The sequence below is a fragment of the Haemorhous mexicanus genome, chromosome Z (genome assembly GCF_027477595.1).
Source record: "Haemorhous mexicanus isolate bHaeMex1 chromosome Z, bHaeMex1.pri, whole genome shotgun sequence".
Taxonomy (NCBI): domain Eukaryota; kingdom Metazoa; phylum Chordata; class Aves; order Passeriformes; family Fringillidae; genus Haemorhous; species Haemorhous mexicanus.
This window is the reverse complement of record NC_082381.1, coordinates 75,999,483-76,014,657: the sequence shown is the minus strand read 5'-3', so window position 1 is coordinate 76,014,657 and position 15,175 is coordinate 75,999,483. Positions and strand designations below refer to the sequence as shown.

Genomic DNA, 15,175 nt, shown 5'->3' with positions numbered 1-15,175 from the left:
GACAAAACTAATAATTCAATATTTCATCTCATGTAACTACTTTTCTGAGCCAAAGACTTTCTCAAGATTGTAGTGACTACTCTGCCAGTAAAAGAAACTGATATAAAATTATTTTTATAGAGGGGAAAAAACTACAAGAAAACATTTCAATGTAAATTTGACATTTAGAAGAGGTAATGGTCTCTAATCTGACGTAATTTATAAAAGCTTCTGCCATTTAAGCTGTTCTTGAGTTAGGTAAAGTTGTTTCAGAAGCAGCAGTCTTTTCCAGGATCAAACGTTTTATTTCTAAAGAACACACCATCCAGAAGTTTTATGGGATCAAAGGCCTTATTTCTAAAGAGCATATCATCCAGAAGAAAAAAAACCAGAAGCACTACACTTATTTTCCATCACAGAAGAATGTTAAGGAGTTAGCAGTAGGAAATACAAAAACTAGCTAGACTAAGTTGCCTTTTTATTTTAAGAAAATTTTCTGGACATCTAGATTCAGCAACATCTACAAAGTTCCACTGTTCCACTGGATTTTTAAGTCTACCCAAAGGCATGACATCTTTTCTGCTAGAGGCAAAAGATAGCAAACTAGCTCATAGCAGACTAAACCAACAAACTATATCCACTGCATATCTAGTGATATGAAGATGCAGAGACACCTCAGGTATGAGCTGGATTTATGTATTGCAGAACCAGTTGAAGCATGAAGAGGTGACCTGACATGACTGTCACAGAAGAGGCTCCAACTCAGGTTATCCCTTCAGCATTGCCACTTCTTTGTCAATAGTCTATTTGTATCACCAACAAGCCACGTATGTGCTTGTAAAGTCGAGGTACATTGGGCTAGACCAACTAACAGAATGGGACCAAGTGAAAAGGGAGGGGAGCCAAAGGAGGCAGATAAATCACTCTCCATGATATTTGAAAAGTCGTGGCAGTCAGGTGGAGTACCAGGTGACTGGAAAGAGGGAAAGATGGCTCTCATCTTTAAAAATTATATAAAGGAGGACCCCAGGAACTACTGACCTGTCAGCCTCACCTCTGTGCCTGGGAAGATCATGGTGCATACTCCTAAAAGCTGCACCAAGTCACAGGGAGGTGATTCAGGACAGCCACAAAAACTTCACATCTCTTAGGCAAGTTCTGCCTAACCAATATAGTGGTCTTCTATGATGGAGTGACTACATCAGAGGATGAGAAATGGCTATAGATGTAATCTATCTGCACTTCTGTAAAGCCTCTGACAAGGCTTTGCAGCCCCACAACATCATTGTCTCTAATTTGGAGAAAGACAGATTCGATTGCATAGACTGTTTGGTAGATGAGGAATTGGTTCAAGAGTCACACCCACAAGTTAATGATCAATGACTCAGAGACCCAGAGGACATCAGTGACAAGTGGTGTTCCTCAGGGGTCTCTACTGGGACCAGTGTTATTTGATATCTTCAATAATGATGCAGACAAAGGAATTGAGTGCTTCCTCAGCAAATTAGCAGATGACACCAAGCTGAGTGGTGCTGTTGACACTTCTGAAGGATGAGATACCATCCAGAGGGACCTGAACAAGCTCAAGAAGTGGCCCTTGGGAATCTGATGAGGTTTGACAAGGCCAAGTGCTGGTGCTGCACCTGGGTAGGAACAATCTCTGGTATCAGCACAGGCTGGGCATGGACAGCCCCAGAGCAGCCCTGCCCAGAAGGACTTGGGGTGCTGTGGGTGAGAGGCTGCACATGCCCTGCCATGGCACTCCCAGCCCAGAGAGCCAAACGTGTCCTGGGCTGCATCCAGAGCCCCGTGGGCAGCAGGGCAGGGAGGGGATTCTGCCCCTCTCCTCTGCTCTGCTCTGCTCTGCTCTGCTCTGCTCTGCTCTGCTCTGCTCTGCTCTGTTGAGAACCATCTGGAGCACTGCATCCAGAGTTGAGCTCCCAGCACAGGAAGGACCTGTTGGAGCCAGTCCAGAGGCTACCAAGATGATCAGAGGTCTCATACAAGGAAAGGCTGAGAGAATTTGAATTGTTAAGCCTGGAAAATAGAAGTCTTCAGGGTGACCAAATTACAGCATTCCACTACCTGAAGGGAGTATTCAACATAGATGGACTTTTCATGAGGGCACGTATTGACAAAACAAGGGAGAATGGCTTCAAGTTGGAAGAGGGGAGGTTTAGTTTTGATATTAGGGATCAATTCTTTACTGAGGGTGATGAGGAACTGAAACAGGTTGCCCAGAGAAGTTGTGGATGCCCCATCACCAGAAGTGTTCAAGGCCAGGCTGGATGGATCTCCAAGCAACCCAGCTCACTGAAGGGTCTTCCTGCCCACAGCTGGAGGCTAGAACTGGATGATATTTAAGATCCCTTCCAAACCATGCCATTCTGGGATTCTCTGACTATCCACAGAAGCAGTGGCACTCCCTGATGTTATCCCTAACAAGCAAAGCCCCAAGGGAGTTTAAGACCTTTCTTAGACAAAATCTAACCACTGCTAAGTGGTGCAGAATAGTTCACTCAGCATGAAGATGCCTGAAATGAAAGCCACGACAACATCCTGTATGGGACAAAATATCCAGGACCCATGAAGTAGAACTTAAACCAAACCAAACCATTTTAAAAGTAGCTTTCTAAAGAAGTTGGTGCCATTCTGAATTCCAAGAAAACACTATAGCTTGATGTATGAGAATAGGAAAAAAAATTAATGCCAGCCTGTGGTTCAAGTAAGTGTACCTAAAGTACCCTTACACTTACATCCTCTAAATTTATAAAAGCTCTTAGCTTGACAGCGATTAACAGTTTGGCAGACACATCATTGCTACTGGCTTCACACAGTCACAGAAACACTATGAATAGTACCACACTGCTGCGAAAGTAGTAACAGACAGCAAGTTAAAAGATGACCCTATGCTTTTCTGTTCTCTGTTATCAGATAATCACGTCTCATCCAGAAACAGAATAGGTCACTGCTTATCATAAGCACGTTCCTTTGAGCTAGCAATACTCTATATGGAATAGGACACCAGATGATGATCAGTTTCCATCTTCGATTAGTAACAGTTGAAGGGAGGAGTCAAGATTTTTAGGTCTTCACTCCAGATGGAAGTAGTATCTGTTATCAGCTCTATTGTGTGAATGTGGGAGACATAACAAAGACTTCTGAAAAGAACAGGAAGAAGGAAAGACATAGAGAACAACAGGACATAAAGGAAGAGGGGAAAAGGAGAATGAAACCAGTATTTCCGTGGAGAATTTAAGAACTTTTGAGAGGTATCTACTATGCATCAGTAGAAAGATACAGGATAAAAGCACAGAGAGTTCTGGCTCAGGATCAAAGACAAGGCCAAGGGGGAAGAGTGTTTCCTGTGTTCAATATACCAGAGCCTAAGGAGAGCAGTTTAGCAGCCATCAAATTCATCTGCATACATACAAAAAAGTTCAGCTTTCAATCAGAAACCGTATTGTCTTGCCAGTGGGCAAGTCAGGATGCCAAATGTTGGGCAAAATAGAAACTTATTTATAAATTTTCAAGTATTTTAATTTAGTATTAATTATGTGGATATGTAAAAATAGATATTCATATACACATAAAGAAAAGCGTTATTTTATACACATATTTTTCAGCTGCTTTTCCAACTCCTTGTTTGTTCTGTACAAAGACAGACAGTCAGCATGTGCTTGTAATAATCTGCACATGATAACTACAACACTCCCCTTTTCATCTGATAGCCATAAGACAAACAAATAAAAACCAGGCATTAAACGTAAGCAAACCTCTCTCCTGCTTCAGTTCAGGACAAACCAGAACACAAACAGAGCAGTTCATTTAAAAGATTTTCTCAGTAGTGCAACATCAAACTTTTCATTGCAAAGATGTTTAAATTCATATGATGCCTTTCCCTACACCACTGAGATGAAATAAACTTTAAACACAGTTTTCTTTAGACAGAGTCAGGTTTCCCATCACTGACTGGCCAGAAAACTGACTCAGTTTCCTTCTCTTCTGTTGTGCATGAATTTGTACTTCTGGGTTAGCCTTTAATTGCTCAAGAAGAGGGACCCAAACTAACATGAATATTTAAAGACAGAGAATGTCACTAAGTTTCTCAACAGTCATCATAATGACTTTGGTCTGCTGTGTCTCATTTTTAACTATGAATGCTTCACTTCATAGCTATGTTTGAATTCTCAAAAGTCATTAGAAAAAGCAATTACATTTTGGTGTTTTATAGCAGTGTAATTTGACAGTAGGGAAAGGCAATATGAAAGAATGTGAAATCAGTAAAAGATTATTTTGCCATAACACAGGAGACCGGATTCTCCTTCTCATTCATTACCTAAACTGTAAAATAATCTTTTCCCACCAGTAAACAAGTCATACCTGAAAATTATGTTTCCTGCACGATCAGCCTTCCATGCCTTCACAAGAGCAAAATCTCCTGTAATAGATTTCTCTAGAATAAAGTGACGGCCATCAAACTCCCTCACCTACAGAGAAAAGTCCAAAGTTGAGGTGTAGGTTTCTTCCAACAGATATCACATGTAATACTTATTTTAGGGGTTAATTTTGCAGACTATTATATTTCAACTTCTTTTTGTACTCTGTAAAGTTTTTACTGAAAAGCTGTATGATAACAGAGAGGCATGGAAACCCCAGTTTTATCACAGGCTATAAACTCCAGTTTTATCCTAGTGTCTCTAGTGAAACATCTATGAGAATCCATATTCCATGAGAATCCATATTCCTCCTGCTCCATCTACTGGAATTAGACATGCTTTGTCCTGCACATCTACCAGCTAACCAAAAACTGAAGTGCTAAAGCAGAATTACTGAAAAAGGTCATAAGCACTGCCTACCACCAAATCCAAAATTAAGTCAATTCAAGATAGACTATTCAAATCATGTCATCTAACAGGCTGAGTTTCATTTGGTTTTCCCTGCATTAATGATCAATATTTGGAATTAATGATACTATGCCTGAAGGTAAAATATGGAAGAGGGACAGAGCTAGTGTTTCAAACCTATATAGAGATGAAGGACCGCTTCTCTTAACAATGTAGAAGGTAAGAGTATGCACAAATATTACCTGAGAGCTTTGTAAAGTTGCTAAAAAGGGAAGGAAGTATGAGAAAAGTGTATCAGATGTCAGTTTTGCCAATACCATAAAAGGAGATCTGAGCCTTTATAAAATGACACTTCTGAGCAAAATGGATGTGGAGAATGGAATCAACAAATCATGCTAGTCATGTTATCAGCACTCCATCATTTTTAGACTGAGGAGAGTACAGGAAATTTTTCCACAAATGTCAAAAGAAAAAAAAAAATAAGAAAAATGTTAATAAAATTATAAGCTGTTTATTGAACAAAACATTCCTCTGGTAAAACATCATAATGATGTATGCAGTAAAAAAATTAAGGGAATATAAAAGATTAAGACAATGTATAAATACTGCAAATAGTCATATATAAAATACATGAAAACCATGGGTTAGGGTGGAATTACCTTTACCCAGAAATGCTCTTGAGGTGAAATTTAATGGTGTATGCACCCTAATTGGAACACACAATATTAGTCCCACCCATTTCTTCAAGAAACATAATGGCACTGAGACATTTCTTCCCTCCTCCAAATTCTACAACCAACTAAAAAATGAAACCCTTGTTTGTCCCTTGAAAGCCCCAGTCTTTTTATTTTCTTGCAGTTTTAAAAACTGAGACTAAATTGCATTTCAAATGTTGGAAAATGCATTTCCTGAAATTTGTGTCAACTGAATTCTTCCCAGTTTAACATGAGAATGCCCCATTTCTTCTAAGGCTGAAGCTCCATGTGCAGCTGCAGGGCTGCTTATTGCATAGTGGAGTATTTAAGGGGCACCTGCCCCACAAACAGGTTTTACTTTGAACTTAGTTTGAATACACAGCAAACCTGGTCAAAGAACAGTCACGTGAAGACTAACTCAGCAAGGCAGGCTTTCACTTGGACCAGGTCTTGATGCTAAATCACTCTAGAACTGTAAAAACTTCTTTAACACATCAGAGAGGATAGCACTAAGCAATGGAAGCAAAGCTAATGTCTCTGGTACCACAGATATCCAGTTAAATGAATACAGTAAAGTTAAACTAACTCCTTCTTAAACACCTGTTTATCTTGTAAATATGTGAGAAATTAATTTTCCAATGCTGAAGGCTTCCTAATGGTGATCAGACCTCTTACCTCTCTTGGCTGGCTAGCAATGGCAATGGTTCCATCTGTGTTGTATTTGATGGGTGCACCCCCTTCCTGCACCAGTGTCCCATAGCCAGTACTGGTGTAAAATGCTGGGATTCCTGCTCCTCCTGCTCTAATACGTTCAGCAAGTGTACCCTATGGGAAAACACATTTAAGAAATCATCACTTGGGAACAACAAATCAAACTTTGATGAATAGCTTGCATTAACTTTATTTTATATCCTGTTCTTTCCTTCTGAACACAGTGGACAGGTGTGATCATCTATTTCTTTCTCATATTTTAGCTTTCCCATGTGGGACTAGTACTGGATATAGAAAGAAGTGCTTGACACACAGTCATGAACTGCTCAAGATGACACTGTCATACCTCCCAAAACCCAGGGCTCAGCATTTGGCTATGTCTGCTCTCCTTCAGTTTGTTTCCCAACCAATTATTCTTGAGAAGAGTACAGAGTTATTTTTCTCTTTCCCACCTGGCTACATATCCTAGAAGGTTTTTCTTCTCTAACAGATGTACATTCTTTAACATTCTAAGAAAAGCTTCAAAACCCATTCCTAGTCAAAACAGCCAAGCATGGCAGATTGAGAAAGAAAGAGTGAGTCCAGTAATTTGGGTTGCCCATGCCAAGAATACTAAAAAGCTAACAGAGCAGTTTTTATACTCTCTTTGACCACCCTGTCTGCACTCTTCTCTATGTCCAACTATAGTACAGGATACTAACAGCAAAAATTCCTCATTCACCTTAATTATGGACTTATGGCCAAAGATGTGTGTTTGCTTTTCATTAGTGTCATTTCCCAGATATATATTTTTTTTAATATTCTCATGGATTCAAAGCAAGACAAAAATATCATTGTCAATTATCCAGTTTAACAGCCTCTAAAACATAGATTTCATTTTCCCCAGTTATCCTGCAAGAAGCACAATGGCCTCTGGTTAGTTTTCAAAATGGTGGCAAGAGGCAGATGCAAACCATGCAATGATACAGAGTCCTGTGTTCTAAGAATGATTTCAAGATCTCACCCTGATGTCTTCCTTACTGTGCAACAATAATACAAAAGTCTACCATTTTTTCTAAGGTTATACCACACTATTTTAAGAAAGACTATTTTTCTTGACACAAATATTTCAAAACCCCGCAGCTCCTAGCAGGTCATTAATTCACCTTTCTGTTTCCCCTTATTTATTGTAGACTCATTATTGCCATGCTGGATCTACATAACTTATCTGTAGTCCACAAAGCCAACTATGTGTCTAAGGAGTTCATGGTCACCTATGTGAAAGTACTGAACATTAAATAGGAAGGTAAAAAATGCATTGTGAGATTTGTGACATTTGAAACATCAGACATGACACATGTCTGGCTATCTTCAGGTCTGCTGACTGGGTATAAAAGGAACTTTTCCCCTCATGTCTGTAATTCTAAGAAACATTCTCTCACAGCATCCTCATAGGCAAGTTCAAGTAGAGTGGACTAGATGAGAGGGCAGTGAGATTAATTGAGAACTGGCTGAATGGCAATCCCAGAAAATTACAATCAGTGGCACAGGATCGAGTTGGAGGCTTGTCACTAGTGGTGCCCCCAGGGGTCAATACAGGGCCCAGTATTGTTTAACTTTTCATCAATGGCTTGGAGGAAGGGCAGATGCCTCCTCAGCACATTTGCTGATGACACAAAGCTGGGAGGGGTGGCCGATACCACAGAGAGCTCTGCAGCCCTTCAGAGGGACCTTGGCAGGTTGGAGAGATGGGCAGAGAAAAACAATCTGAAATTCAGCACAAGAAAACCCAGGGTCCTGCACCTGAGGAGGAATGATCCCATGCACCTGCACAGGCCAGGAGCTGACCTGCTGGGAAGCAGCTCAGTGGAGAAGGACCTGGGGGTCCTGGTGTCCATGAGCCAGTGGTGTGTCCTTGGGGCCAAGGCCAGTGGTGGCCTGGGGAGCATCAGAGGAGATGGGAGCTTCATCGTGGGAGCTGACTCTGCCCCTCTACTGAGCCCTGGTGAGGCCACGTCTGGACTGCTGTGTCCAGTTCTGGGCTCCTCAGGACAAGAGAGAAATGGAACTCCTGGAGATGATCCTGGAGTGAAGGCTAACAAAGATGCTTAAGGGAATGGAGCATCTTTCTTATGAGGAAAGGCTGAGGGAGTTGGGCTGGTTGAGCCTCAAGCAGAGGTGACTGAGAAGGGACGTTATCAATGCCTGTAAGTATCTGAGGAAGGGCTGTCAAGAGGAGGGACCAGGCTCTGTTCAGGAGTCCTGAGCAAGAGGACAGCAGACAAGGGGCAGATGCTGATGCATGGGAAGTTCCACCTGAACATGAGGAAGTTATTTACTGTGACATTGACCACACACTGGAACAGGTTGCCCAGCGAGGTCATGTAGTCTCCTCCACTGGAGATATTCAAGCACCATCTGAACACAATCTTGTGCTGTGTGCTCTGAGATGACCCTGCTTGAGCAAAGAGGTTGGACCAGATGACCCACTGTGGGTCCTTCCAACCTGACCCATTCTGTGATTCACAGAAGAGGAAGCTCAAAATACCAATCTCAATGAAAACTTAATGCAGTTGTTTTTCTCACTTATACAAATAGATGTTTAAAGCCCAAATTTTATGTGTCACCTCTGAAAATGCCACACACTAACATGCTGTAGTCTTTAAAGTTAGAACACCAACTTCACAGAAGCTGATCTAAATAGAACCTAACTGATATCAATGATTTTAGGATCTCACTGTATTCTTGCTATTTGGGTAGCTTGGCAGTGTTAAAATAATTAAAAATATGGTGCTACAAAGTAAAGTTTAAAATTTGCTTATAACAGTATACACAGATTAATTTCGCTAAGAGTTAATGAACAAGCCAAAAAGGGTTTTATCTCACAATGAACGAAATCTCCAGATTTGATTCTTGCCCACTAGATGGCAGGCATTGCACATGCAACATCCCCAAATCCTGCCACCAAGATGAGAACAGAGCAGCTTCTTGACTTCCTTCCCTTTATATGGGGCCACAGCATACTATATGCCTTTTTCTACCATCTCCATATGTGTGTGTATATATTTATACATATTTATATCTATATATTTTAAAACTTCAGATGAACATAATCTATTATTAATCAATTAATTCCATTAAAGGAATTCATACAGAAAACACACAGTGAGTTCCTAACAGATGCATGACCCTAAGATGGTGTATTGGCTTTGCAAGGTTTTGGTAACTACAGAGGTGGTTTCTGTGAGAATATGCCAGAAGTTTCCCTCAAGAATGTCCACAGAATCAGTGCCAGCTGGTTCGAAGACTGAGCCCATCAGCAACAGTGGTAGTGCCCCTGGGACAGCATACTGAACAAGGAGATCCTCTTGCACAGATGTAAGTGCATCCAGAGATGAGAGGAGTGAGAATATGTGAGAGGAACAGGCATCAAGGTGACTGAAGGAAGAGGGTCAGAAGCTGCTCCAGGTGCCAGAGCAGAGATTCCCCTGCAGCCCGCGGCAAGACCACAGTGAGGCAGCTGTGCCCATGCAGCCCATGGTGGACCACGTGGGAGCACAAATCCACCTGCAGCCCCTGAAGGATCCCACACCCAAGCAGGTAAATGCCTGAAAGAAGGCTGTGACCCCATGGGAAGCCCATGCTGGAGCAGGCTCCTGGCAGGACCCGTGGCCCCAAGAAAAGAGGAGCTCACGCTGGAGCAGGTTTGTTGGCAGGACTTGTGACTGTGCAGGGAACCCACGTTGGAGCAGGAACAAGGTAGGGGTAAAATGTGTGTAGAGGAAGGGGATGTTAAGATTTGATTTTACTTCTCTTAGCCCACTCTGCTTTGACTGATGTAAAGTAAATTAAGTTCCACAAGATGAGTCTATGGTGCCCAAGATCATAACTGGTGAGTGATCTCTCTCTTTACTTATCTCAACCCATGAGTCTTTTGATGTATTTTCTCCTCCCTGTCCAGCTGAGGGGAGTTGAGAGTGAAGCTTTGGTGAGCCTGGAATCCAGTCACAGTCAGCCCACCACAGAAGGCAAGTGTCTTCTGCACACAGGCAAAACATTTTGATTGCAAAAGAATTTTATAAGAGCACTTAGGCAATATTCTACTCAATATTTTAGATGAAAAAAAACCACTCTCTTGGAGACATGCCTTACCTGTGGTGTAAGCTCAACTTCAAGCTCACCAGACAAATACTGGCGTTCGAATTCAGCGTTCTCTCCAACATACGATGACACCATGCGCTTTATCTGCTTTGTCTGAAGCAGAAGACCAAGTCCAAAATTGTCAACACTGTGTAGAAAATGCCAGACAAAACAGTTTTATTGTAAAAAAAAACCATTTCATAAGCTGTAATGACTTAACAAAAAACAACAGAGTTATCTCCCCCCCACATAAAGAATTGAAGACAAAAAACAAATTCCAGCCTTTAGAGGGTAAGGCATCAAAGCTACAATTAAAAATTAATATTTCAGTTTTCAGACCTCATCTCTTCCAAGGCACAGAACACATCCAAAAAGTTCCAGTTAAAGTCATTTCACATGTTAGCAGCTAAAAAATACCAGCAGCTAAAAAATACCTGCTCCTTTAAAAAGCCTTACCAAATTAATAAAAAGTCAGACATGGCTTTGAGTGAATAAAGACATATTTCTGTTTACACTCCTGCTCACTGGAAAAAAGACAAGTGATTGCTTAGCAGCCCAAGGAGAAAGGCACTTTGATATTTATAATGCTAGTTTCTATATGAGGTAAGAGAATGTTTGTTTTTTTTGTAATAGTAAATAATTAAATCTCTTACTAAATAACCACCTACTCCAACAAAGGATCTTGGCACTACAAACAAGATTTTCTTGTCTGTGTCAACTGAAACTGAATGCCAGGGATGTTATACAACATTTTTCTTGTGCCAGTGCTTCTAAAATTCTGATATTCTTCATTATGTTTGTATGCTTTACTGTGTACTTCTGGATTAGAAACATTTTTCAGGAGTTCCTGCAACCAGGGTTTGTCTGTAAAAAATGCTACTTCAATTCAAGGAAATACGAGACTAACATATAAATATGGAAATAAACATAGATGATATTATAAAAACATGTTCCTTTAACTTTTCCAGCCCATTATGCACGGTGCCAGCATACTGGTACATGTGTGTGAAGCTCCTCCACATTTATGCTGGTCTCTGCATCACACAAGCAGAGAACTCACACTTTCCAGTCCCTCTACAAAAAAGATGCCATGATGCAAAATTACCTCACGAAAAATGATATATATCTGCCATGAGTTGACTCAATTCAATATGACTTAATTATCCACACAATGGCTTGATATTTCAGGATAAGAAATACAGAAAAATATTAAAATAATCTTTTAAGTTCTCATTCAGCACTTTGTAATTAACACACATGTGCTTACAATATATGAATCCTGTTGAAAACACTCTTCCTGAAGAAGAGCTCCAAAGAAATCCCAGATTAAAAAACTTTACTATTATTCAGTATTCATTTTCAAATATAAAAGTGGAAAAGCTTGCCAGCCATAGCACTGGCTGCTGTGCTGCAGGTGAAGGGAGAGGGGCTGAGTGAGCATGACCAGCACCAGCTCTTCCTCTCCCACCACAATACTCTGAGAGCTGCATGGAGAGACATGCAGTCCCAGTACCTTCGCAACTGCATGCATCATGAGCACTATTTTAAGGTTAGGACTATTTTTCGGAGGTGGCCCACTTCAGTGCATACTCAAGCACTTTGGAAACTGGATGAGAGGAAGTGAAACAAGCTTCTCTGACCTGGTTCTCTGAATTTATTCTATGTTCTCTAGATAGAGAAGAATGTGATTTATTATAAAAGTTTGCTCCACTGTCCAACTCTGACCGATTTAAAAAAAGTTAAAAATCTAACCATGAAGCAACTTCCAAAATATTCTGGTGCCAAAGCCTTAGGACTAAAATGTGTGTTGCCTAGAAACAACCCGTGTTTCTAACTCCCCACAAGAAAAAAATCCTCCAGCTGGAAGCTAGAAGAGCTAAGAATAGAGAAGAAAGAGAAGTCTTGTGGGCAAAAGAGATTACAAAAAAAGAATAAAAATTTAAAAGCCAGAATTTCCTATACACATTAATTCAAAGCAGGACAATTCCTCTCACATGAAAACCATCTAACCCTTACATCTCATTATAAAAGGTAGTAAACAAATTTAAAAGACCAGTCAACATCTGATGACAGTTTAACAGGTTGGTGTAATTATGGCACTGTGTGGCAAAAGTGCAGAACTGAAACAAAACTGCACAGTGCTTTCTAGTGCAAGAACAACAGGAAGCTTCCTGAGCTGCTTGCAAACCAGAGTTTGCAATCTCTGCGTATCATTCAGGTGGTTAACACTGCTCTTATTACAGAACTTGGAAGTTACCAAATAGGAAAAAAAAAAAACTTCTGCATGAAGGCAATGAAATACTGTGTGCATTGATGTAAGAAAGGATGGCAACAGAGGGTCAGGAGGAGATTTGTAATGGTTAAAGAAATTTCTCCTTCGTTTCACTAAGATCCATAATCCTTGCTCCTACATTCTCAGAAGCAGCTACTGAAGCATATTGTCCTTAATAGGATTTTGTATATCATCCTGCAGGATTCCATGTGGATACATTTGATTCCCTGATCTACTACTGCAAGGTATCTTTTATCAAATGCAACTCAGTAGTTATTAAGAAATTAAGCAGAAAGTTGCACAAAGGTTATTCTGTCACACTCATGCCAAGTTGTTCTTCATTTAAGTCACTCTTTCTTACTCTTCTCCTCAAATGTAGCCAATTTGTTAAAAAAAAAAATTGCTGTGAGGATCTGTTATTGAGCACACAACAAGGTCATATTTCCCTACCACAATGACAACAGGAATTTCACCTTTCAAAATTCATGCACCAGGAGGCTCTGCCTGCCTGGTAACACAAAATTACTTCAACTCTCACATGCATTTAATCTTCAGAGCAGCAGCACAAAATCCTGTTGCCATTACTCATATAGGGTTTTTTTATATGTACATTTCTTGAAAGAAAATACACTGCCATCCATCTCTTCTGAGGATGCAATCTGTATTCAGGTTTCCAGCTAAAATAACCCTTTTGCTTTCATATGCATCAGTTTTCATGTTCCTTCAAAAACCCATTTTGAACACTTCAGCACATTTTATGTTTCCTATGTTTTTCTCTTACATGTCAAAGTCCCAAGAAACACACATTTCACACAGAAAACACTGTTCTCACTCCTATTTTCCCTACCCTTTAATTTTCATGTGACATCTCTATCCAAGATTACAACTTTCAAAAACCCTCTGGTTTATGGATACTTTTTTCAATTTAACAGTTCTATGGCAATTTTAAGTTATTAGTTCTCCCTTACTGTCTTTTGCTGCTTTCTTGATCATGTTGTTTTAAGCAAAGAGCTTTTTGAACTTTTCAGCTTTTATTATGTTTACCCTCAAAATATTACCTATAAAAATTTGCCTTGCAGGCTACACTCCACCTATCAAAGAGCAACCATAGAAAGAAAAAAAAAAAAGAACATTTACTGAGTGCATGAAAAGAATATACCCCAAAACCCTATTTCAAAAGCTAGATTTAGTCCTTTACAATTAAAACAAAGGTAAATGCAATAAAAATATGCGGCCTAGATAGGAAGGAAGAAGGTGTGGTAGAAGTTGACACAGTTGTTATGAGTGCAGTCAGAAAAGGGAAAGTACACATTAGTGCTGGACACTGAATGCATTCTTTTACCTTTAGATATGTTTGGATTTCTAGAAGTTTGCCCATTCTGTATTAAGATGAAAAGTGGATCAACAGAATACATGAAATGCATATAGGAAAAGAGAACTAGGCATTCATCAAGGATGTCGGTGATCCAAGTTACCCCAAACTATTGATACAGACAAGAAAAATTAGGGAGCTCTGATTGTCTAGCAACACATTCACTCCAGTTGTTTTGTCCCTCTCAGACCTACAAAAACTATGTCTGCCTTTTCTAATTTAAAAAATTCACTAAATATGACTCCCAAACAGATCTAGCCCATACATCTCCACTGTACTAAAAGTAGTCAAAGGCAACATGTTGGTATTTCACTGCAGATAAACAATAATCTTCTGCTCTCAGCCCTTCTTCCTTGCTGTCTCAAGCTTAACACATTCTACAGCATCACAGGGAAGAAGAGATTACTTAAGTTTCCAAACTGATAAAAAGCTTCACACACCAACAAGCCCTACACAGCCTGATGAAGTGGGAAATAAAAATTTGCATTCTTAAGCAGAAAAAAAAAAGGCTACTTGGAATGTCACACACTCTGGCACAAAACATTCAATGGCTTATTGTTAGGGTATTTGTGTAAAAGGAAACATCACAAGACAATTACAACTCTCCTCTCTCTCTGCCTTTGTAAAAATATTTATTTGTTTCTAAAACATGTGGGTATGGTCAGAACAGACTGGCTGCCTTTACTGGATGGAAAGCAGCATCAATTAGAATGATGGCCTCCTTCTGGATTTCTTGAAGAGATAGCTCCCTCTACTAATTGTTCAAAGATTCTTCAGAAGCTGATATTCCTGGGAGATGACACATAACCAGAAATTTATGTTATGAAATTTATGAAATGTTAAAATGAATATATTGAGTTTTGGAGAATTAAAACATGTTAATCAAGGAGCTAACATGATGCAGCCCCTGATCTTCCTCCTCTCATAATCTGGGGACTGGAAAGATAGGAGGGCAAAACTACACCACCCCTGAAGACTACAGATTGAGAAGGAAAAGCATGCAATAAGAATCCTGTAGTAAGGCTCCACCTCAGGCAGAAACTAAAGTTTCTGCAACTAGCTGTTGCTGCAAAAAAATGCACATAAATGGTTAGTTCTACTCCTGGAAAACATTTTATGTAAAGATACCAGTCAGATTCTGGAGATAGACAGGCAGTCTTTTTAGGTTTTCATCAGCTCC

General features: G+C 40.0%; 1 protein-coding gene across 1 annotated transcript in view; it reads right to left on the bottom strand.

The window, feature by feature from the left end:
• The window catches only part of OXCT1 (3-oxoacid CoA-transferase 1), an 83,561-nt gene that overhangs the window by 56,527 nt on the left and 11,859 nt on the right, over positions 1-15,175 (bottom strand). The window contains exons 4-6 of the mRNA XM_059836917.1: positions 10,364-10,499; positions 6,197-6,346; positions 4,363-4,469 (exon numbers count right to left, since the gene is read on the bottom strand). Of these exons, the coding sequence (XP_059692900.1) occupies positions 4,363-4,469; positions 6,197-6,346; positions 10,364-10,499 (393 nt within the window). The remainder of the gene's footprint in view (positions 1-4,362; positions 4,470-6,196; positions 6,347-10,363; positions 10,500-15,175) is intronic.